Source organism: Plectrocnemia conspersa, unplaced genomic scaffold (genome assembly GCF_051122295.1).
Source record: "Plectrocnemia conspersa isolate PC_06_02 unplaced genomic scaffold, ASM5112229v1 ptg000004l, whole genome shotgun sequence".
Classification (NCBI taxonomy): domain Eukaryota; kingdom Metazoa; phylum Arthropoda; class Insecta; order Trichoptera; family Polycentropodidae; genus Plectrocnemia; species Plectrocnemia conspersa.
In genome coordinates, this window is record NW_028277168.1 from 18,594,474 (window position 1) to 18,619,004 (window position 24,531).

A 24,531-nucleotide genomic window follows, 5' to 3' on the forward strand; every position below is an offset into this window, starting at 1 on the left:
AAGAGACTTTGTATTGTTATAATTTAACTTAAGTAACGCTTTAAATTTAAATCCTTAAATTTACATTTTATTTTGTGAATAATAAAAATCATAAAGTTATTTTTAACTTTGAACACAATACTATGTGTCATAATCTTAACCGACGTCCAAATCACAACAATAAACACAATTTTATCTTAATACAATCTCACGCTTTTGCGTCGTTTAAGTTAGAATCGCACCTGAGCTATCAATTTACATTATCTATTCAAGACTAACTAAACAAAGCAATACATAAAATTGTAAACATAACATTAAAATCTATGTATTTTATACTTGAATCAATAGTTTAGATAACTCTTAATCTATCAAATGTATGTATATATGATATGAAACACAAGACGATCATAACATTGATATATGATTAAACACATTTTTTACGATAATCATATGCCTACAAAAAAATAAGATAACGTACGTAAACTGATGCAACTGCGAAAAGCAAAAAATTAAAAAAGAGAGAAATTTACAGTTTTAAATTAAGAGTATAAATAATTACTTATAGGTCTTAAAAATAAATTTTAAATGTGTATACTTTTAAAAGTTTAAATTAAAATAACCGATATTTAAATTTGCTGTGTAGAAGCGGGTGACGCATATTTGCGTCAATTATTTGAAAATATACCTAAAATCAATTTAACTAATTTTTTATAATATTTTAAATAATATAATATACCATATTAAATAATATAAGTTATCCAATTTTGAATTTGCCCTTTTAAAAAATATTTAGAGAATCAAAACAGTTCTTTTACATCCCTAATTTGGCCCTGCACCGGACACGAATCCCACTCGCACCGAACAGTCTGCGGTCGCATAAAGCGCGACGCAACAACTTACGTAATTTACGTAAACGCAAACGAAGCTCGCGCAAAATGGCGTAATGAACGTTTAGTCGCCGAAGCGACAGGTTAGAAATAAATTAATAATTAACTTTCACGCGATCGTCGGGCGCCGCTACCGACGTTGCGCAAATAACAAAATAAAACAATTTCAAAAAATTTCACTTTGTCCACTGCCGATAAATTAACGTATAATACTAACAATAATATTTGGCGTAGCATCCCTGTATCATGAACAGCTTATTAGATCTCTGAATATCGAAAAGCCAGTGAAATCAAGCTAGCATCTATTATAGATCAGAGGTCTTGGAACTTCTAATGTTTAACTGTAATAATAACTTTTTCTCGTCAAGCTTTCGAGAAATAATTTGGAACTTTAGACATAATTTGGACATTTTAAAGTCAGAGAAATTTGAATATTGTTTTCAGGATTCAATCGATTCGTCTCTATCCTCATTGGAGTGTTAAATCTTTGTTCACATTAATAAGTTGTTACAAAGGCAGTGGCTTTTTATCGCTTTCTTGTGCTCAGTTTTAAAAGCATTATAGCTCTTGACATTAAAAAAGAAAAAAAGTGCTAATGCTTATCCTTCAAGCTCTTCTGAAACATCAACTTAAAAAAAGTGTCGGTAAAATTAATTATTGCAAAAAAATAATATCTGCGTCTAAATTGACATAAAGTTGTATAAATATTTATACCTTTACTTATTCACGTTATCCCAAAACATTTTTTTTACTATTTGAAGATTTTCTCTAATAAGAAACGCTATTTAATTTTAATAAATAATTAGCTATTTTTAAAAAGCAGGATACAGCAATAATATACACCCGAAAACAATGCATTAATCGGTCAAAAGAATCTTTACTAACGAAAAATAATATTGAAGATAAAAAGTATATGACTGGCTTATTCATCTAAAGTAGACAAAATTTTAGTTAAATGCTGCCTACTGACTGTGATTTCTAAAAAGAGTATAGACTTAGTTTCGGGCGGTTTTTAAATGCTAGAATATGTAAAGCAAGTGATAATGTGTTTGAACTTTTATTTCACGGATATGTATTATATATGGTATGACTTTATTTACATTAACCAAAAAAAAATAGTTCAGTGGTATAATCAGCGACTAAAATATGATATATCTGGGTTCAAATCTCATATGGATCCTTAACCTTTTTAATTACTATCGCGTCTGGGAGATCGAAATTAGTGTTAGTCTGATCGATCATCACATATTAGGTTTTCCTAGATTTTCCTAATCTTGCGGATAAATATTGTGATGAACAATTAAAATGAAACCGAGATATGTCATATATTGTTTTAAAAATGTAATAATAGTTCAAAAGTAATAAAATATAAGTCACTGATTAAATTATTGTTTCATTACTTACTTAGTATATTGTATTTACTTCCAATGTGAAGCATTGGGCTATCGCCTATCATGTTCCAACGAAAAATTTTCAGTAAATAAAAAAATGGAATTTACCAATATAATAGGAATATTTGTGATTAGTTTTGCATGCAAAAATATGATATTCTCAATTTTAGAATTGATCTTAAATTGAACGTAGGATCTTAAAGAATGATTCGGCTGTAGTTTTGGTATTATATAGTTAGAGTTTTTGTGTTAAAAATTTAAGATAAAAAAGTTGTGTTGTAAAAAATACACAAAAAATCATTATCTCAATTTTATTAAGGAATTATAAAAATCCAGCTATATTTATAAATGAAAAAATATCCCAACATATTAAATATTATGTTACATCGACTTTAATTTATAATATTGTATCTATATAAATTAGTTTATAAACATTAAATATAAATAAATTGCTTAACTCAATTTAGTATAAATCCAAAAAACTATATTGTCAAAAATTTGTAATAGATTGTTTATTTTTTAGAAGTTTTTTTGTGGATAAGCTATTTTGCAGATTATTTTTTAATGAAGAAGAAGGAAAAATTTAATTTTGTTCAGATACAACAGTTTGATTAAGTTAAATAACAACAGCAGCCATCTATGTCCTTTTATTTACAGTTTATGTTTTTTTAGCCCTTTTATAGTTTAATAAAATCGACATATTGGGTAAAAAATTCAACTTTTTATTTGTAAATAAAAAATAAAAAAATAAATTATTATTTTTGATTGAATCGCCATTTTATAATATTTTATTTAACTAACTATGATACTTTAGATCGAATCTATAAAGTATGTCAAGAAAAGGGTCATTATATCACGTGAATTTACAACAATCTACAATTATGTACTAAAAAAGGATTAATATCTAAATCTAAGAAAATTTACAATTGTCTAAAAATCTCGAAACATCAATTTATACATTCCTTCCTTGTGGTCTTTATATATTAGACATTAAACTTATTTTAACTTATAATAAACATCTATATATATTACAATAATACAATTTTTCTCCCTATCACATTGGATAGGGAGAAAAATTGTAGGGTTTCAACTTATTAATATACAACTGCATTATTAAATTGAGTAAATAATATAAATGTATTCATTGTCAGAAAAACTTCATGATTTTCATTCTTGCAATAAATCAGGGACTGAATTTTAAATATAATTATAATTAAAAATTTTGAGATGACTAGAAATAGAAAAGCTTTAAAATTGCACTGAAGGAGGCGATAAAAATTATGCTTTATTTTGCAGTTTACGTCCTATATTTGCAAACAAAGATATAATAAATTAGTCTATCGTTTTACATATTACAAAAAATATAATATGCAATAAAATTTACCAATAACTAATGTTATGTTATACTGAAAACAATTATTTAATTATTTTAAATCTTCCGTTGTAACATGTGCTAGCCCAATGCGTTACAATGGGGTAAACATAATCAACAATTACTATGTAAGTAGTGAGACGCCATACTGTAATTCAGATGCATATACTAAATCAATTCTAAATCATTATTATAACTTATAAACAAAAGATGTTATTATGCAGTGCTTATATTTTAATTGTTCATCCATAAGATTAGGATAATCTAGGAAAACTGTGATGATCGATCGGAAATGTAATTATATAATAATTAATAATTCCTATCTCCCAGACACATGGGGTTTGAACTCAGATCTTTCAGGTATTATTTACTGACTTATACCACTGGTATATCGTGCTAGTGTTATTATATTTTCGATAAAAATAACCGACACATTAATATCTATACAACCAAATGTAAAAAAATATTTATTGGAAATAATTAATTTCTTTTGAAAAACACATTTTATTTATTACATTATCGTAGTTTTAAAGCAAATAAATTTTCTAAATAATTTTATTACTAATAATTTTAATACTCAACAAAGTTTTTTGTTTCAGTAGGCCAAAAATTTCTTTATGATTTAAAACATGTACATTTTTTGTACCTTACATGACATTCTTTATAATAAATGATATTTAAATCTAGGTCTTTCAGGTATTAGTCCCTAATTATACCACTGGTCTATCGTGATTTGAGATTCTTACATTATATTTTCTGCAAACATAATTTTTAAACTGCTATTTAGAAACGAGTAGCTTTAAAAAATATATAAAAATATTTATACAAATCTTTCGTCCTGTATCTATCTTAGTTAAAAATCAGAAAACCTTTAATTTGCGTTTACCATACATTTGCGATTCGCACACGTGTGATTGCGCCTTTATAATCTAAAAGCACATAAATCAATCGCGCGACCCCGACCTTTCAAAGGAAGAGTCGTGGCATTGTGACTTTTCTCGATCTAAACGGGGATACATCGAAATCTTGATAGCACCTTCAAGCTTTGAGTTATACCTTTCGATTCAAGGATTTACGAGTCGTGTAAAGTAATTTTCGTTTTCTAGTATTATAATATTCTTCTTTACGTAATCTATCTATCACATTAAATCAAAAGTTCTAATATCAATTTGATGCGGGTTGTATAAAAATGAAACTAAACGGTGTTTCTTGTATTATATTATTAACAATTAAAGTTTTTATTCACGCCAAAAACAGCGTTAAAATTAAATTGTTTTTTAACTGCTTTTCACTATTATGAAAGAAGAAAGTGATCGATTAAATGTATACTCAATAATACCATGATTTAAAGTCAATAGTTGTGTTATTATGTTTTATATGATTTTTTACGGTTAATCACAAGCAATTATTATGAAGTATGCGTATTTGACGAATTATGTATGCAATATCGTGTTATGCACTGGCGCATTGTAAACTGCATGGGATAAAAAATATTCAAGTTCTTTGGTTTATCGCAAAGTGCAATGCGCCTTGCAGCTCACTGCACGATTTAGTACTTAGAAAGTATCGTCAAGAAAGTGACTGTTTAACTGTGCACAAGTGCTAAGCACAATCACCGAGAACGAACGTGTACAACAAGAAAACACACAAACGATATCCATATAATTAATAAATAATTTACAAAATCCACACCGGAACGAAATGTCACTAATGCAATATGATCAATTGTAATTTTTGCTGTTTTCGATGGCAAATACAGTATGAATAATAATTTCAGTCTGTTTTATCAAAACGATCGGACTGTGGAATTATCTGCGAGAGGAGAAAGTTAGTGCCATTCGTTGTTGCAAAGCGATCTTGAATATACACATTATCAGAGCTCCTCAAACGTTTGCAATGTTCGGTGTGCGAAGCCAAGCGGAACTTTGCGATGTGCGTTATTATTATCTATCATCTACAAAAATCGAACGCGTGTTTTGAAAGTTTTCGCAGATCGCATTTTCACTAGCTATTAGAAAAAGTTGTATAATTTTTTTTAAAACATTAGAAAATGTATTAATATTGAGAAAATGCGCATTTAAAAATAGCCTGAATCTAGTTTATTTGTATAAATTAAAACCATTTTGAAAACATAGAACTGAATTTTGTTTATTTTTAAGAATATTTTTTATCGATGCTATATTTGTGTGTATAAGAAACATTCTCAATAAAATGTATTATTCTACAATAACACACATTATGTATAATATAATATAATATAATATATACATATTTTAAAATTATAAAAAAATATTGATAGAAACCAAAATAGATACAATCTTAATTAAACAAAATATATATATTATTTAAATTTCTATTATAAAACATTTTTGATAACTTTGCTTTTTCTGAACGGAGTTATAGATTGTTTAATTGTTTTAAATAGTCGCAATTTTAAAGCAAAATGGCTGATTAAAACAAACGAACATCATTTGATCAATTAAATTAATTAGTATTAACAAACAACAAGTATCTATTATTAATATAACACCTACGTAGTTTATACTTACTGCTATCAGTTAGCACAGATAAGTTTTGTATAATAAACATTATTATATAACCTTAGACTCATCAAAAATAATATTATTAAATCAATAAATTAGAACTAAACGCATAAACAACAATATGTTGTCAGATATAATATATAATATAAAACATTTTTGCTTGTAAATATATTGAATTACTCGTAATTCTTATACGATAAAGAGATAATATGTCATTAAAAGTTACTTTATTATTTATAAATTAGATAATTATTTTTTTCTTAATCTTCTAAACATTTAAACATGAACATTGAAGATCTATGAAAATATTTAACGCTGATGAAAAACCAAAGACAGAAAAATGGTTCAAAGTATCACTTTGTAAAAATTTTTTATATATTTTTGTAATTTATCTTATCTTGTTATTAATATCACTTTTAAATTATATTTTTAATTTGCTCTTGAAAATTTATAATGGTTATAGACCAACAACTTTTATGTAATTTTAAAATATGTATTTTCCTATGTTCTAATTTTTTTAATAAATGGTTTCATAAAGAATAAATTCCAGAAATCAGTCAACATGTTCTTTAGTCTCACTACTTGAGAAATTGAGTTTAATCAATAAACGTAAATTTCAACTTGCGCTTATTGCCATTTTTTTTAAAGAAATCTGAGCAAAATAGGACTAAAATTAGGGGGGATTTGCATGATATTGTTTTTTATTTATAAATAAATAAAATCTACATTCTATTAAAAATATCATGTTGTAACATAAATAAAAAAATTAAAAATACAAAATACATATTTTTTAAATAGTAAAGTGACTTTTGGACTACTAAGGTAGAAAATCTGTCAAGTATATTTATAGACGTTTTTCTAGAATTTTATATATTTTTGCTATTTATCTTATCTTGTTATTAATATTACTCCAACTTTATATTTTTAATATTCTTTTTAAAACTTAAAATGGTTAAAGACCAACAAATTCTACCTTATTTTAAAATAAGTATTTTCCTGTCTACTTAATTTTTAATTAAACAATAAATTCCAGAAATCTCACAGCTTGAGAAAATAAGTTTAATCAATAAACAAATTTCAACTTTTTTTTTAAGAAATCGATGGAAATATGGCTAAAACTAGCGGTGATATTGTAAGATATTATTTTTCATGTTTAAATAAATAAAATCTACATTATATTAAAAATATCATGTTAAAATATAAATATTAAAAAAATTAAAAATACAAAAAGTTATATATGTTTTGAATAGTTAAGAAATACACAATTTAGACATAATGCAAGAATATGTTAACTTCATAGTTAACATGTGCTTGCAATAAATATTTTGATATTTGGCTATGTGTACGTGTGTTAGATTGATTGATAATATAATAACACCATTTCAGGTTATAAAATACACGCCCTTCATTCTAATATTGTTATTGCTATTTCCAATGGAATTATATTGTTGTTAATTAAATACCTTTACCTTCCTCTTTACATAAAAGTAACTATAGTATTCTTGTAGTTAACACATTTTATAATGCGACTTATTTGCGTTGATTTTGAAAATTTTATTTCAAAATAATCATAACTTTTTTATAAGTCAAATTTAGAATACAATTCTTCAATGATTGGTAAAATTAGTAAACGCTGAACTGTGGATATGGTATTTAAGAAAGATTGGGAGCTTTGGAGATTAATTCAAGGGTAAATATTATCGGATTTGGAATACCTTTAAAATAAGCTAGGAATTGATGACTGTGCGTAGAAAGGCTGACATACGGTGAGGGGATATAAGAAATGTATTTATAACCTAGAGAGAAAGATGTAAATTTTTTTTAATTATTGTGGTTAATATGACATTAGAGATTTTCATCTAAACGTAAAATAACGTTTTTTTATGTGAAGTTAAAATATGATAACAAAGCGCAAAAAAATTATGCACATGAAATTCAATATTTATTATATAACATCAATATGTCTTTTTTAACAATTCAATTTTAATCAATTTTTCTATAAATTATAAAAACACAGGTATATTTGTAAATATTTTTATTTAATATATATTCCATTAAAAAAACATTCATGATACTAAAATAAGAATGAATAAATAACCTCTTATTGTTGATAGTATTTTTTTAATTATAAATTATCACACACATGGTAAACTTAGCATGATGTACGAAAGAAAAACACCGTGCGTGTCATCGTGCAAGCGCCAGTGCAGGAAAACTATAATTGCCATTAAAAACAACATCGAGAGTGCATTGATCAGTTAATTGGTTACCATTATGCACGACGATTGATTCGTTCCATGATAACAGCCAACACAATAATGTTATAACAACGCAATCTAAATTTATCATTTATAAACATATTATCCAGCAGCAAAATAGTAAATTACAAAATGTACAAAAAAGTAACGAAATTTATAACGAGTGGAAAAAATACTGACAGTCAAACAATGCCCGTTTTGACCTCAAAGGTCTTGGTCATTCTAAGGGCCTTTCAATAAACATTCAATTTTTAAATAGCCTTCAAAAATAAATACATTTATATGCATTGGATAATACTAGCTGTTTGTTAAACATGTGTATTATAATAATGACATAAATTCAAAACTTTCACTAGATATTAAGTCATTATTCATCATCGATTTAAAAGATGTAACAGTTACAGTGTATGTATTTTTATCTGAATATAAAATATGTGTGCATTTTTTTAATAAAACATATGTGTTTGCATATAAATTTGTATATTATACGCATCGGATGTTTAATTAAATATTCATATATACATATGTGTATATATATGTATATATAAAAAAACAAGTTATGTAATGAAAAATGCATTAAATATATAATATATAAAATAAATATAAATATTTATCACAATTATGTAGGCTATAACTTAATATTTTCTAATTTTATTTTACTTTTCATATAATTATATTCTTAACATTGCATCAACTTAAGAAAAACGCATGGTAAATATAAAATTATTAGTTGTCTTTTACACTACATTTACATGTATTATATTATAGTATATTTGAGAAAGAGAGTTAAAACATAAATACGTATATAAACCATTAAATCTATTAAATTAAAATTATTAAAATAAACACCTAGATCCATGTTTCGTGAATGAAATAGTACATATTTTTTATTGATTAAAATGTAATTTAATAATTGATAAAATCTGTCTTTATTTAATATACCTAAATAATATATAAATAATTTTTAAATTAAATTATGTATTCTAGTATGAAATAATTATATTTAGGTATCTACATATATGGTTAAAAAATATATGTAGACAAATTGGTTAATTTATTTATATGTTACAAATACAAGATAATGATATTTTTCATTGTTATATTTGAATAACACAAATTATTTTAGAATTCGGTTGTTATAGAAACGGAAATCGAACCAAATTAATACACATAATAAGAGCATTTTAGCGTATTATGTATATGAGTAAAAATGATAATAATATTAAATACCAATATACAAAAACTATTAAATTCTAGATGTTGATATAAGTGGGTTTCAAGTAAACTGATTACGAAGTCACTCGTCAGTGTTTCTCAAATATTATACAAATAATTATAGTGTAAGATTATTTTATAGGTCTCGCTGCGAATAATATGTTTATATAATATTTTATAAAAATATCCTTTTTCTTAATTTTAGTTCATTGAATATTTTATAAAAAAAACTAATTTAGAAACAATATAAATGTTAAGATATTTTCATTCGTAATTAAAAGATTAACGCGCAAAATTGTTGTACATATCACAAATGATTTCCATATTAAAACGTTTCTATGTACTATGAATCCGAAACTGATTTATAGGTAGATTACCATAACACTACCTAATGATGTGACTTCTAAAATAATTAATGCAATTTTTTCAAATATTATATATTATACATATTTTTATAAGTTTATAAGTTTCTTGAACCATCACAAGACCTATTACCATTATCAACTTGTTTTGACATTTTTTTAAAAATGTGGTCCATTGAAAAAATTAAGAAATAATACTTTTGCTAAAAAAATCTAACAGAAAAAAGTATAGAGGCAAAGACATTTAATATTAGAAACAGAAATAAAAAGAATTCTCTGAGGTTATGACGGTTTTTGAGGAAATTTAAAGGAAATGTCACTACCTGATCGAAAGCAATAGTTTCATTAAATTAAAAATGATCTAAATAAATATGTTTATTTATTTAGCTGATTTTCGCCATAAATTTGTCTTATATAACTTAACTCAAATACCATTAAAATATTTTATAGATAATGTTAGAATACAATAATTTAAATGAAATGACAGCAAAAAGAGAAAAATTCCATCGACCGCGAACTGTGATGCAACGTGACAATGCACTTTCCTTTTCTCATGCTCCCATCAGCCTACCCAGTCTCATCAGCTCATCACAATCACACTCTTGGTATAAACAGTGCGGATGTAAAACATACCTACGTACAAACATTAAGTGACAAATCGATTCCCATCGCCTGCCGAACGAGATAACCCGACCATTGTTCAACCTCAATCTTCCGGTCTATTGGAGAACCTTTGGAAAAGTGCAAAAAGCGAAATTATCAACGTACAATGTGGGATCACAATGGTGTTATTATTGCCATTCTATATACGTGTTTGCACTGCAAGTTGTTTCTTATTTACACTTCCGACCTGACGAGGTCTCGGTCGAGCGAAAATATTATTACATTTTCAATTACGAAATAGTTTTTCCACATCGGAACGAGTGGGATGTCCGAGAACGAAATACGATGACATTTTGCTGTTTTGAAGTCGATACAGTTATAATAGGCGAATGCATAATAGACGAGATAATTTACGACAATATGACGCAGAATCGTTTTCTTCCTGTTTAAATTACCTTGGATAAAATATGATAAAGCGCAGACTGTCAATTACGTGCAAAAGTGATGGCCTCGATTGTAATGCATTCTACAAACAGTACAAGTTTAAATTGTAACCATACACAGAAAAAATAAAGTTTTTTAAAAACGCTATATTAAAGAGGCAAAAATTTGCTTTCATAAAAATGTGTGTCGATTTTTAAAAAGTTGAGGAGCTTGGGTACGCTTTACGACTTTTGCAGAGCATAATAACAATACGTTTTGAGTCAATTAATATAGTTCATTAGATGTTTAATACAGTTTAATTAAAAATGATCATAATTTCAGTATAATTACATGGTTTAATGACGTTGTACGATACATATTAAATAAAACTAGTAAAAAAACTAATTACGCATTATTTTTGTAGTTAAATTTCCCATGTTATTCACGTTATATTTAAAAATAATAAATTATATTAGAAAACTTTCATAAACTTTGATACACCAATCTATAAATACGTAATAAATACAGCAATCTATCATTGATACATCATGATCATTGTATATATAAATGATATTTAATTCTGACCATTAACGGCTTCGTCACCTTCGGAAAGACCTTTGAATTAATAAATAAAGTGGCAAGGTCTTTCACTTTGAGAATGCCTATCGCGTAATGTGTGATATCTCGATGGCTCTCAAACTGATGAGACGATTTATACGATAAATTTAGACAATGAAATTATTATATGATAAATAATATATATTTTACAAAAAAAAACATTGTACTCAATTTTGATTTATTTTAATAAATGCCAATAATTTAAAACCACTGATATAGATAGGGGAAAAAAGTGGCATCATTCACGATATCTAGAAGTTGATGCCATTGATTTACAAGATGTAATTTATGTTGAAGGTTCGCTATTTGCAAGTCTTCGATGTCACGATTAGAACACAAGGAAGTGTACTGGAAGTCATTGCTGCCAACATGCTAGGCTTTAATTGTCTTCTCCATATAAATAATGTTTATTTTTTTCAACTTTATGGCGCGTTGTTTGCGTGCAGCTCGGCTGTCACGAGCTGCCATAATTTATATATAACACAAATTAGAACGGAGAAAATGAATACGATTATGATTTTGTCCACAATTCGACAAAAAAATAATAATATAAAATTGAAGGATGCTCGGTGTGAGTTTTTTCGTCGTTACGGTCATGACGCTCATTTATTCGGCCATGAGTATTTTTTGTGCTAATATTTGTTTTCATCATCATAAATACTAAAAATACCTCGAGTTTTTCGAATTTGTATAAAAATGTCAAAACAAAAGTAAAAATATAATTTACTAAAATTTAAATTACTATAAAGCTTTTTGACCTCTCCCCCTCCCTTCACTGACACAAAACAATATATTATCGTGTTGTAGATATGTGTTTTTTTAAGAATATATGTTATTAAATCTAACCAGAAAATTGCCAATGGCCGAGAATAAAATGTATATTGTAAATTTATTGTTGTACGAATATTTCAAAGAGAGTAATGCAACCACCGCGACTAAAATTTTAATTTTTGAATTGATAAGTTTCGAATTGAGATAATCCATAGTGGATGTACATATATCATTGGTTGCCTTCAAGGCGAATTGCAATAAAGTTGCATATTGAACAATCTATTGTTTATTGATGTCAAAGCTCAGTATTTCGGTGACATTTATGTCTTAACAATCTAAGCAAACGATGCATCGTATCGGGCAGCTGTTATAATAGGGAAGTGGAGCATCCTCCTTAAATTCAATAAATCAAAATTAAGGTACGTATAGTTAAAATGTTTTTTTTTGTAGAAAATATTAAAAGCAAATAAATTCTTAAAAAAATAGTAATACATAATAGTAAGCGTAAACATCTAAATTAGCGTAATTTAAAATATCTAAATTTACAAATTTGTTCGATTTTTGGAGAGAAGGAAGAGAAAGAATATAATAAAGTTAATTTTTTATTACCCTCAAAGAATAATTGCAGCAAATTAGTTAGACTATTTTAATAAGGCATCATATGTAGAACTCACCACACAAAAAATCAAATTGATAAAATTTAAAAGATTTTTTTATAATTTTTTGGAATTTATAAATTAGTAATTAAATAATAAGATAATAAATATTACTTTTAATAATATAAATGATATAACTGCTTAAATTTATTTTTAAAAAAGCCATTTATTTTCGCTACATCCTAATTTTGATGCTATCAACACTGAGCTCAAACGTCAAAACACGACCGGTGTAATGGCGGACCGAGCTGACAGCTCGAAGCCGGTCGGGGCCGAAACGGAAGCTGTGGACGAGAAGCTGGACTTTTACAGCAAAAATTTCGACCCGAAATTGGCGCTTAACGCGAAAAATGTGCGACTTCCAAAAGAGGATGCGCGCGTGTACGATAACCTCGCTATGTACACTTCCAAGACGAGCGGCGCGGTTCGCACGGCGGCCGTCGGTAAAGCGGGGACCTCGACGACCGACGCGAAGAAAATAATGGAACAGAAACACGGCGCCGAATCAGAAAAAAGATTCCTTCCACATCAAAGTGAGTATTTAGTTAGCCCGACAGCGATTTGTATCAACTGTCAGATTTATTCAAAAATAAGCATGCTAGAAAAAAATCATACGGTGTTGCCAGTGTGAATATAAAGAAAACAATTGGAAGCCGGCGGTTCGGTCGATGTCGGTGATATATTTTAAGCACACCTGTTTTAGAATATCATGAGTTATTCTCGGTCGCATTACAAGCAATACAGCAAAACGCCAGCTAATTATCGTACACACGCGGCCGCCGGGATGACGTGAATTATGATCCCAACCCGAGAGAAGTTAGATAACCGATTATAGCAATTTGCCACCGACGATGCGAATCGGATAACGCGCGTGCGCTGCATTTTATATGCCCTTTCAATTAAATAACATTAATGGTCGATTTCTGAAGTGCTAAGGCCAAAAATGGCGGGCGGTTGAAAGTCTTAAATGGGGTTTAATTTCCTATAAGGGATGATTCAGAAGGTCGGGGATGGTTTGGTGGTTGCGAAATTGGTGAGAAAGGTGGTTTAGCGAACGCGGCTGCCCGACCCACCTAACCTAGGTCAACAGTCTGCCGCACTGGAACAGCCATTGCACTCTCTCCGTATAACTGAACCGGAGCGAAAAATTCATCCACTCGGACGTTGAATTTTTGAAAAGTCACATAAAAATCGTCTTATTATGCAATTTTATATTAGCTAACAAACTTTCGATGCATCTGACATTCTATTTAACTAAAAGTTGTGTTTATATAAATAGTCCTAAGACAAATATTTTCGACAAGTTTATTTATATTTCAATAAAATAACCTATAGTCAAAAGAATAAGAATTTTGACTAGCGCAAAAATAAATTATTTTAACTCTTAATCCCTATTGGTTTCATATAATATGCTCAAAAACGTTTATTTATCTGATTAAAAGTTTATGAGTAAAAAACACAAAATAAGTTTATTTTGAAACTATGGGTTTTTATTTTTGATCTTTTTCGAAAACTTTAAAAATTTAAAATCGTTTTATTGTAAAATGTTAATTTATAAGTATTTATCCAAAATGTTCTTAAAACAAAATATTAAAAATATTGCGCGCCCATTTTATCAGTTTTTCTTAAAGTAAAATGGCAGTTTTACATAATATATATAAAAAAAATTGTTGCAGTGAGACCAATCAATTTTGTTTTATTTTATTTATGAAAAAATAAACATTTTTAATCAAATCTAATATACTGGGTGATCCAATTTGAGCTTCCTATGTTGACAGCACTGTAAATCAATCAGCTGTCAATAATAATGTTATGGAATTTACGGGAAGATTATGGTAAATTTCATAGTCCTACTGAGCGAACAACTCGCAACGTACTAAAAAAAATTGAAGAGACTGAAAGCTAGGGTTAGGGTAAGGCCCGTGCATCATTGTGACGCCGTTCAGCTGACAATATTACTGCTGAAAGTGAAAGTGTGGCCGAAGACCCGGTCGGCGTTCACACTTTTTTAGGCTTTTCTTGCACCTACACCTTTATAGAATTCAAATAACACAAGAACTGAAGCACAGAGACCACGGACAGCAAAAATTACGTAGATTGAGTGGTAGAGCAGTAGGAAATTTATGCTGATTTTTAAACAAAATCTTCCTTTCTAATTACCTAATTTCCACTTCTCTGAGTATGTTAATAAGTAAAATTGGCGCATATGGAGCTAGGGAAATCCTCACGTAATTCACGAGACACTATTACATGCTTAAAAAGTGACTGGTGCGCATTGTGGTCAGGCGGCGTCACTTTTTTACGGCCGTACTTTTTTGATAACGATGGAGGTCGGACTGTAACAGTCAATGGTGAGCGCTATAGGCGCATGATAACCGATTATTTTTGGCACTAAATCTAAAATATTGATGTGGAAGACATATGCTTCCATCAAGATGGCACAACTTGCCACACATCAGGTGCAACGTTAAATGTTCTCAGGTCGCATTATTTCACGTTTTTGTGACGTTAACTTGCCGCCAAGATCATGCGATTTAACGCTGTTAGATTTTTTTGTGGGGTTACGCTAAAATTCGTGTCTGGGCCGACAAACTCTAAACGTTTGAACACCTAAAATCCAACATCCGTCAATTTATGGCCGAGATACTACAGTCCGAAATGTACGAAAATGTCATCGAAAGGATCGGCTGCTGCAAAATCGGCTATTTAATTGATATTATTTTTCATAATTAATGAAATAAATCAAATGTTTAATTAATAAAAAAATCGGATGATATCCTTAAATTTGTGTTTTTTTTTTAAATTTCGGAAACTAAAGTTGGATCATCCTTTGTATACACGGTGTCCCCTGACTCATACTAAAGAATGCTCCCTAACATGTACACTCAGTGTACGTAACAGTAAAAGAAAGGTTAATTAAGAAAAATGAAAATGTTACTACCAACCATCTGTGTAAATGGGGAGTAATCTCGAAAATGCACGGTCTCAATCTACTCATGATCGGGTAACGTTTTGTTTTTAGCTTTCAAATCATAATAAGTATGGTGACCAGACTTTTAAAATATTAAAGGAGCGCACTAAAAAATCGAAAAATTTTTTGTTCGAAGAGGACTAAGGATGACACAATTTTTGAGGACAGGGTTTTTAAAAAGAGGACGTCTGGTCACCTTATTATAAGTATACTGATTTTTAGCCCGCTAAGGAATTAGATTTTTATTTTTAGTATTAGTTATTACTGAAACTTCCAGTTATATTGATTTTATGTAGATTAATTTAGTTCACTTTTACCGATTAACCTGAATATAAGTCTGTAAGAAATGTATTTAGTTGGAGATATCCTAAAATTAAAAATAAACGCCTTACTTGTTTAAAACCATGCTAGGTTTAAATACTATAATTTACTGACCTATCTAAAATTGCAGCTACTCCGTAATTAATATAATCTATTTATGTCAGCAATTAATTAATTCGAATAAAATCGAGCAAAAGAAACTTCGTAAATAATAAAGTATCTTATCATAATTACTTAATACTTAATTAGCATATGATGCAATTACTTTGATATCATTTCGCATAACTCGGCTTATCGCGAAACCTTTTGACATATGCAATGCATTCAGTTGAATCTATGCACAATTAACATTAGATAATAATTCAAAACGCAAATACGTTAAAATAAACGTACCGATACATTTTTTGGCACTTGGCAAAGATACGTCAACCTTGATTCAGTACGTTCAACCAACGCACAATAATAATAATAGGAGAGCAATTAAAGATTTTTATTCTCTGGATAACACATCTTATTTATGATGTTTTGTAATATTGTATGAAGGATAATTTGATTACGTATAATAATATTAAATAATATTATGGCTAATAGGTAGGCTTATCATTACCAATATAATGAAACTCTAAACCGGGACAGTTAAAAAAGGTCATCTCAAAAATTTTTGTTCAATTTGGGATGCTAAAACACATAAAAATGGTCATCTCGAAAATTTTGTGAAATCGGTACAATAACGATCAAACCAGAACGTTCTCAATGCGACGACTCCGGCACGATTTTATTGCTTTTGACGTGAATTTTTGACTTCTGAGAAGTGATAATTGTTTTTGCGCCCTCCTATTGATCAAAATTCGGTTTGAATATACTTTGAAGAGAAGTCCATAGTAATATCGGTAAGGATAGCTATTATATGTTTAAAACAATAATATCCAAGTGCAGATTAACCATAGAGTAATATACAAGATGCGACGTTTGACTGCACTACTTTTTTCGCTCATTTTCCCCGGAAAGATTAAGAATATAAATAATTTTAAAACGTTCACTAGGTTAGGTTTAGATTTGAAAAGCAACGTTTCGCAACTGTCAAACTGAGTTTCATAGACATTTTAGAACAGCATATAATTTTACTAGCGCCTATCAGTTAAATTATATTTTCGCTAGTAGAAATATGTATGTAATGGGAAAATATATTTGGACATCACTAGTGAATATATAATTGGACCGAAAAATACAAATTCACTGTTACATTTTGTATCGAATGTAAATAAATAATGATAAGTATGTAAATATAATTTTACTAGCACTTGCAAGATACATTATATTTTCACTTATGATTACACTGAAGGTCATATTTTAAAATATATTTGTTTTTCATGGTTAACCCGAGAATTTTGTATTTAGAATTAGGGACGTAATTTCAGATTTTTCCAGAGAATGGGGGCGTAGGTTGGCCAGTCAATGGTAGTTTTTTAATATATCGATTTCATCAGATTCATAGTATTTCATTAAATGACATGCATTTTTTTGGTCATATTCAAAGGGGGGCAAATGCCCCCAAATGTCGTCCCTGTATAGTGGCACATTGTATTTGAAATTACATAAAAATACTGATCCTATATGAATCATAATGTGAGCTTTCTTGAAGTACCATGATTTATTGAAGGTTTTTCAAAAGCCAGGTTCTTTCCGCGAAGTCGATTAAATACTCGCGATCACTTGCTTCTGCTGCGTCAGACGTACATCGTCGTCGTCGTCGTCGAAGTCGAGTGAAAGCACCTGTTTGTGTCGGTGCATCTGCACACGGCAGTGGCGATGCACTGCGCGATGCGCGCGGGGTGAACGTCCGCGGGGAGCGCACCGGGTCGAAGACCCCGCGGACCGGAGCACCAAAAGGGAATTCCTCGCGGGGGGGCCACCACCGCCATTTTCGCCGGCCACTTTCGCCATAGCCTTCCCCGAATCTGCTGCCACTGCAGATTTATCATCATGCGGATCTCTCCGATGATGCAATTTGAATTTATTTTTTGCTGCAATGTTTTTTTTCTAATAGCACGTATAATTGTTTTTGGTTCTTTCTTGATATCCGTAGTCATTTCTTAAATAATGTTATTTATTTGTTCAATTGTTTGTTTTTGTAAATATAAAAACACATAATATATAATATACGGCGACTTGCTGTCTAAGTCAAATACATTTGTATTTATTTACACACAATTATAAATCTCATTATTCTTGAGGTGTTCACTGCTCTGACAAACGCTCACTTGCTGCCGCTCGTTTGCACACCTTTTTTAAAACGTATTTATAATATAGACGTATTTACATATTTACACCAACACCAAAAAATTAATGATTTTCATTGACAAAAATAGAGAATCTTATTATTCAGCATATAATTTAAAATATCGGTTACTATGAAAAATAATGCCTAAGCACATCTGGCTTTAAAAGTATAGATTAAAATCTTTGTATTTATGGTAAAAACTCAAATTTAATTTCTTACTCTTCCTTAGCGTTCCAAAATTATTATTGGGCTTTGTTGGATTGCATATTTTTTCGTGCAGCAGCGAGTGAGCGTCGGTCAGAACAGTAAACACCCCATGAATAACTCCCTGCAATGATTCTTTTACACAATTATAATTTAGATTCAGGAGGCCAACAACTTTTTTTGTTATAAGTAGATACCGTGTTTCTCCGAAAATAAATCCCGGTCTTTTATTCTGAATATTTTAGTATTTATATTATATACTATGAGTTTTTATATAAAAAATAAACAATTTAACAAATAAATAATATTGTTTAAAAGTACCTTTTTTATAACAAGTATAGTTTTATTATATAGCACGTATAGTTTTTGGTTAGACGTTTTTTTTTTTTTTGCAAAAATTATAACTTAGCTATGTAATATTTGTGATTGTACTTATATCATTATTTAATTTGTATATATAATATATTCATATACATATCAGGGATTGCCAAATTTCTTTAAAACATGCTTAAAAATACCGCGATTCCCCCATCATTAAGATCGGAGCCGAAAATTAGTATTTATAAGAGAATTTCCATCAGATCTGGGGTCAAGGTGTACCCCTGTTCGCACATTGAATATTTTCCGTCCATATGGGTTAAAAAAAACGAGCGTATACAATTTTGATGTTTTAATATGAAACTTCCCGGGATAAACAAACATATTTCATGAAGTGACCTTTTTTAGTGTCCTTTGATATTTTCAAAATCCTAAAATTTCAGGAAATCCCGAGATTCTATGAATTTTTAATTCCGACTCTCGGAATTGAATTTTTTCGGAAACAGAATAATAAAGATATACATGAGGCGTTGAATATTACGAACAAACGGACACTAATGATCAACCAGATAGTTATTTATAGAAATATAATCTAACCTGTTAAAACTCGTTATGTAAAAAATCATCTGTATAAGATCTGGTAATTGCTTGTTGAGTTCGTCCTTAATATTCTGAAAGTTTTGGTGAATTGAACGAAATCCATTCGACAAAGTGCAATATTATCTCTCATTTTTTAACATATAGATCGAATTTTTACTATGATATTCTTAGAAATTTAAAGAACATTTTTATACAATAAAAATTCTGTTGATCAAAGACCGCAAAAATTAGGTAATTTCGTTACAAATTAACGTCTTTTATTTGTTTTTAGACATTGAACTTTGAATTTTTGCTATCATAGTGTTGTAGTATATTGCTAGGATTAGTTTTTTGACAGCACATGTAGTTTTTTGTATAATAAAAAAATATATGTATTGGTTACAGCTCTTGTAGATGTCTCGAAAAAGCTGATAAATCAGGTTTCGATCGAGTAAGATTGGCTTTGACTGCTATTAAATATTATAAGCTGTGCCGATAACATGTGTTAGTATTTTAATTATTCATCATCGATAGCTAAATGCAGCACATAATCGATATAACCATCCATTTATTATACATTCACACAGAAGTGTGAGCTTTTTCGCCGCTGTGGGCAAAAATATTTTTGTCGGCTTTTATATATTATTATTTTAAAACATTTTTTGACAGAATTTTTATAGGTATTTTTAAAAAGTAAAAACTCTATTTCATAAAAAATAATAACAAAAAACGTATGCTATTAAAATTTAATTTTAAAAAAGCAATATTTTTACAACTCAAAATTAATAAAAAAAGTTAAGAACTAATAAAAAATATGCATTTAAAAATTTGGTTTTAAAACGTCACGTAGTTAGTCAATTATATAGTAAAAATAAACGTTTTTTTGTATGTTTATATTCATTCTATGCTGCATCTATATTCACCTTTAGGATTAAATCTTTAATTTAATTCTTAACTATAATTTACTAATTACGCGACATTTTATGAAAATTAATTCAGTACTTAAAAAATATATTATTTTTTATTGAGCGTGGGATAAATCTGAATGTCGCACTTAATAGCCGTACACAGTGATTCGGATATATCCGCACCTAGCACATAAAGGGTTAAGAATCTAGTAACTCAGTAGAGGGTATTAATTTAAATTAAATTAAAGCCTTCGTAGAGTATAATGCAAATGTATCTAATGAGAAAATGTATCTATAAAAAAGTTTTTTTTAATCGGTATTGCTTTAATAATTTAATTTATACTATACTAACCTAACATCAACTATTTGCAATAAATATTAGATAACTGATATTATATGTAGTATTGATCAAATTGAATAATATACTGATCGCTTATGAATTGTAATCCATTGATTGTTCAACTAATTTATGGTTGATACAGTTATTTTTGCTATTTTCCAATTTATTAATTAATAGTTTTTCAATTTGCTAGAATATGTTAACGTTAACATTTGTATCGCTATTTTATCTACTACAATATTGGCTATGTAAGTAGACATTTACTTATTTAACTGAAAATGAACAAGAGTTACATTTTACAAATTCTACGTTTCGATAAAATGTCTAAGGAAAAAAGTAAGAAGCGAAAGATACAGCGCGAATGCAGCAGATGATGGAATCCGTTCTTGGAATTTCTTTATTCAAATTTCTTGAGCTGAGGTTCGTTAATCTGAATATGATTACCGAGCGTTATGTAAGGTTGAGGTTGTTGCGCAATTTATAGCTAATTGCGCTTTTGCAGCGCTGCGAATATTTTAACTGAATAAATCTTGTGCGTATGGACCGCAAAATGTTAATATTATATTATGCGGATGCATAATATTAAAATATTTTAAATAAAAAAAACTGCCTCGTATACATTTACATCAATGATAAATAACAGAAGGCAACGGAAATTCCTACACATAAACTATAACCCCAAAAAACTGGCAAGCAAAATAATTGGACTATTATTTCAGTAGTACATACAATTTTTTTTTCTCTAATTTCTAATTTAACAATAGGTGACGGCCACAGATAAAACAGCAAAAAATGCGTCTCATTACACACCACACACACAACTACCAAAAGTGGTGATAGCCCGACGTGATCGAAACAGGCTAACCATGGAGTCATATTACAAAAAAATATGCAATTCACCAAAGCACAACAATAATTTTGAAACGCTAAGGAGGGTCAAGAAAGGAAACTACAGTTTTTACCATAAATACATCAATTTTAAGCAAGATGTGCTTATGCATTATTTTTTATAGTCGCTGATTCTCGAGATTAATTGAGAATTAATAATGGGATTCTCTAACTTTAGTAAATAGAAATCATATATACTATATATTTTAGTGTTACTGTAAAAATGTATTACTGGTGTTACTGTACGTCAGACAAGCCTATTAATATCATAAAACATATGTTTTTTTAGATACGCACTTCTTTTCTTAACTATCGGTGTTAAGTGCTGTAATGACGGCACACTACCTATAATGTATTATACAAAGTTAATTATTGGAACCTCATATTTTTATTATTTACATATTTTAAGCTGCTTTATTGCGGAAGAAACTCTCGCGCGAAGGTGCAGTAAAGTGGAGTTTAAAATAACATAATTTTAACTTCGGTCGTGCTTTGCACGCGCGTTTATTATTATTATATACTATTATGTTACATAACTCCAGATCGGACGTTGTGTGTTGTATATTTTAAGGTTATCTACTTTTAGTATTAATTGTATTACGCTGCATTGTGAAACGGTTTACGACATAAAAGTAAGGACTGATTATTTATGATTTTTATACATATTTTAAGCGTATGTTTCTTTATTTGCAGTGCCGGTCAAGGGTACAAGGATTCCCGACAAGAATGTTTTGACAAAAATAAATGATATGGAAGGACCTCTAGCGCTATTGAAAGACTGCATGCAAAGGAAGATTAGAGTTAAGGTATAGTATTAGCAATCCATACTCACTTAAAAAGGAACATTTCAAAAAAGTATTATTTAAAATATATATATATATATATATACTATATATATATCAGATTTTTTCAACAAGTTTTACTGCGAATGGAACATTAGCGATATGATTTTTTACAGAATGCAATCTGGCTCATATGACTTTCTTCGTAATCTGACGGCATGTTTAGCGTGTTTCCATCACGTCGGGGTTCACCACTTTTGGAGGACTAATGTGCCTAGATCCTTTTCAGTTCATGTCAGAAATAAATTAGAATCTCTTCATTAAAGTAATTTGACCGTAGATACATGTAAAGGACTATTCATATGCCTTTTGTAAGAACTGGCTGAAGCTCGCTGGAACGAATTCAACGCCGAAGCAAGTTGAAATAAAATTAAAGTGCCATCGTAAACTCATGCACATTTCCACGCTTTAAATTTCTAGTTTCCGATTGTTCCATTGTTGCGTTGAACCTAGCCGCGGGAGGTCATATATACATATAGTAGGACCTATCATCCTTTGAGCTTTCTCGCTTCTCCTTTGATGTCCATTCCGCTGCGTCGATCCGCTTTCTGCGAATACGGCGATCATCCGTCACGAGTGATAAACTCAAACTTTTGATGGCGTGCGTCGCCTTCAGTTTTAAGTTCTATGTTTACTGTTACAATGCGGAAGTGTTTGCAACAAAGGACGCTTTCAGACGTTTGGGCTTTCGCAAGTGAGTCCTTCTTATCGGACCGGTCGCGTTGCATCATCGCTAGCTGCGTGTTGTGTGCATTGAAAGCATTTTTTTCCTGCGTCACTTTTGCAGATTATGGTATAGCAAGGCCGCGAGCCGCCCGAGCGGACCTTGAGTGGTCATGGAGGCGCCGAAGAAAGGTCATCTAGTCGAAAATTATGCTATTTTTTTAATTTCTTCAAAATGGTTTATATGTATCTATAAACATATGGATAAACAATGTTGTGTATAATATTTATCGCATCCGGGAAATTAGATAAATTTAGATGCAACGTCATATTGCTACTATTGCAGCTTATATCAAGCTATGTTTAATAAAAAATAGGAGAAAATATCACGCCTATATCAGGAGTTGATTTTTAATCAGTTGAGGAACAATGATTATTTAGGAACGCAGCCTAGTTATTATAGTCGGTAAAACGCGGAATGACTTCTTCATATTTTGATTAACATAACTTTATAAATAGGGGAGTCTCCTTTGTTATGGGAAGGGAATTATAGTACCATACGGTCCGTCAGGTCGCTAATCATATCGTTTTTTACCCGATAGCTATTAATTTATTCCGTGTTTATCAATAAACATGGAAGTTACTGAATTTTAACGCTAACAGATGTCACTATTAAGATTTGAAAAATATTATTAAAAAATACAAAATAATTATTTTTCCGTGATTTACTTTTACAACCGTTTAGTATCATTTATCGAGCAGTAAAAAGTATAATATCATTTCTAGCCTTTGTTAAAACAACGAAAGAGATTTAAGAAAAGACCTTTCATATTATGCAACCTAATTTTTTTCATCAATTATTTAAGCAAAATATGTACCTAGCTAGCTGTCGGTCACACACTGTCGCGAGGTACCGCAGCTGATTATTCCAAATTATTTTTTTAATTCAAATATCAATTCCTACGTATAATATATTTTAGTCAACTATTTTGTTGAGGTCATATTCTCAACTGTATTTTCTTTATATAAATTATAAAAAATATTTATGTATAAAAAGCTAGACAGATTTTTGTAATTTGAAGCCAAAATAAGACTAGTTCAAAATGCGCAAATTTTTTGTTTTGTGTTAACTTTTTTT

At 29.2% G+C, this 24,531-nt stretch overlaps 2 protein-coding genes and 1 long non-coding RNA gene across 4 annotated transcripts in view; 2 read left to right on the forward strand and 1 right to left on the reverse strand.

Annotated features, from left to right (window-relative positions):
- The window catches only part of Eip74EF (Ecdysone-induced protein E74), a 300,923-nt gene that overhangs the window by 196,170 nt on the left and 80,222 nt on the right, over positions 1–24,531 (reverse strand). The window lies entirely within an intron of this gene.
- Positions 1–24,531, forward strand: part of LOC148236158 (uncharacterized) — a 502,848-nt gene that overhangs the window by 43,267 nt on the left and 435,050 nt on the right. The window lies entirely within an intron of this gene.
- The window catches only part of Lsm11 (U6 snRNA-associated Sm-like protein LSm11), a 31,556-nt gene continuing 20,311 nt past the window's right edge, over positions 13,287–24,531 (forward strand). Inside the window, exons 1-2 of the mRNA XM_088185134.1 lie at positions 13,287–13,611; positions 22,582–22,694. Of these exons, the coding sequence (XP_088041260.1) occupies positions 13,314–13,611; positions 22,582–22,694 (411 nt within the window). The 5' untranslated portion in view covers positions 13,287–13,313. The remainder of the gene's footprint in view (positions 13,612–22,581; positions 22,695–24,531) is intronic.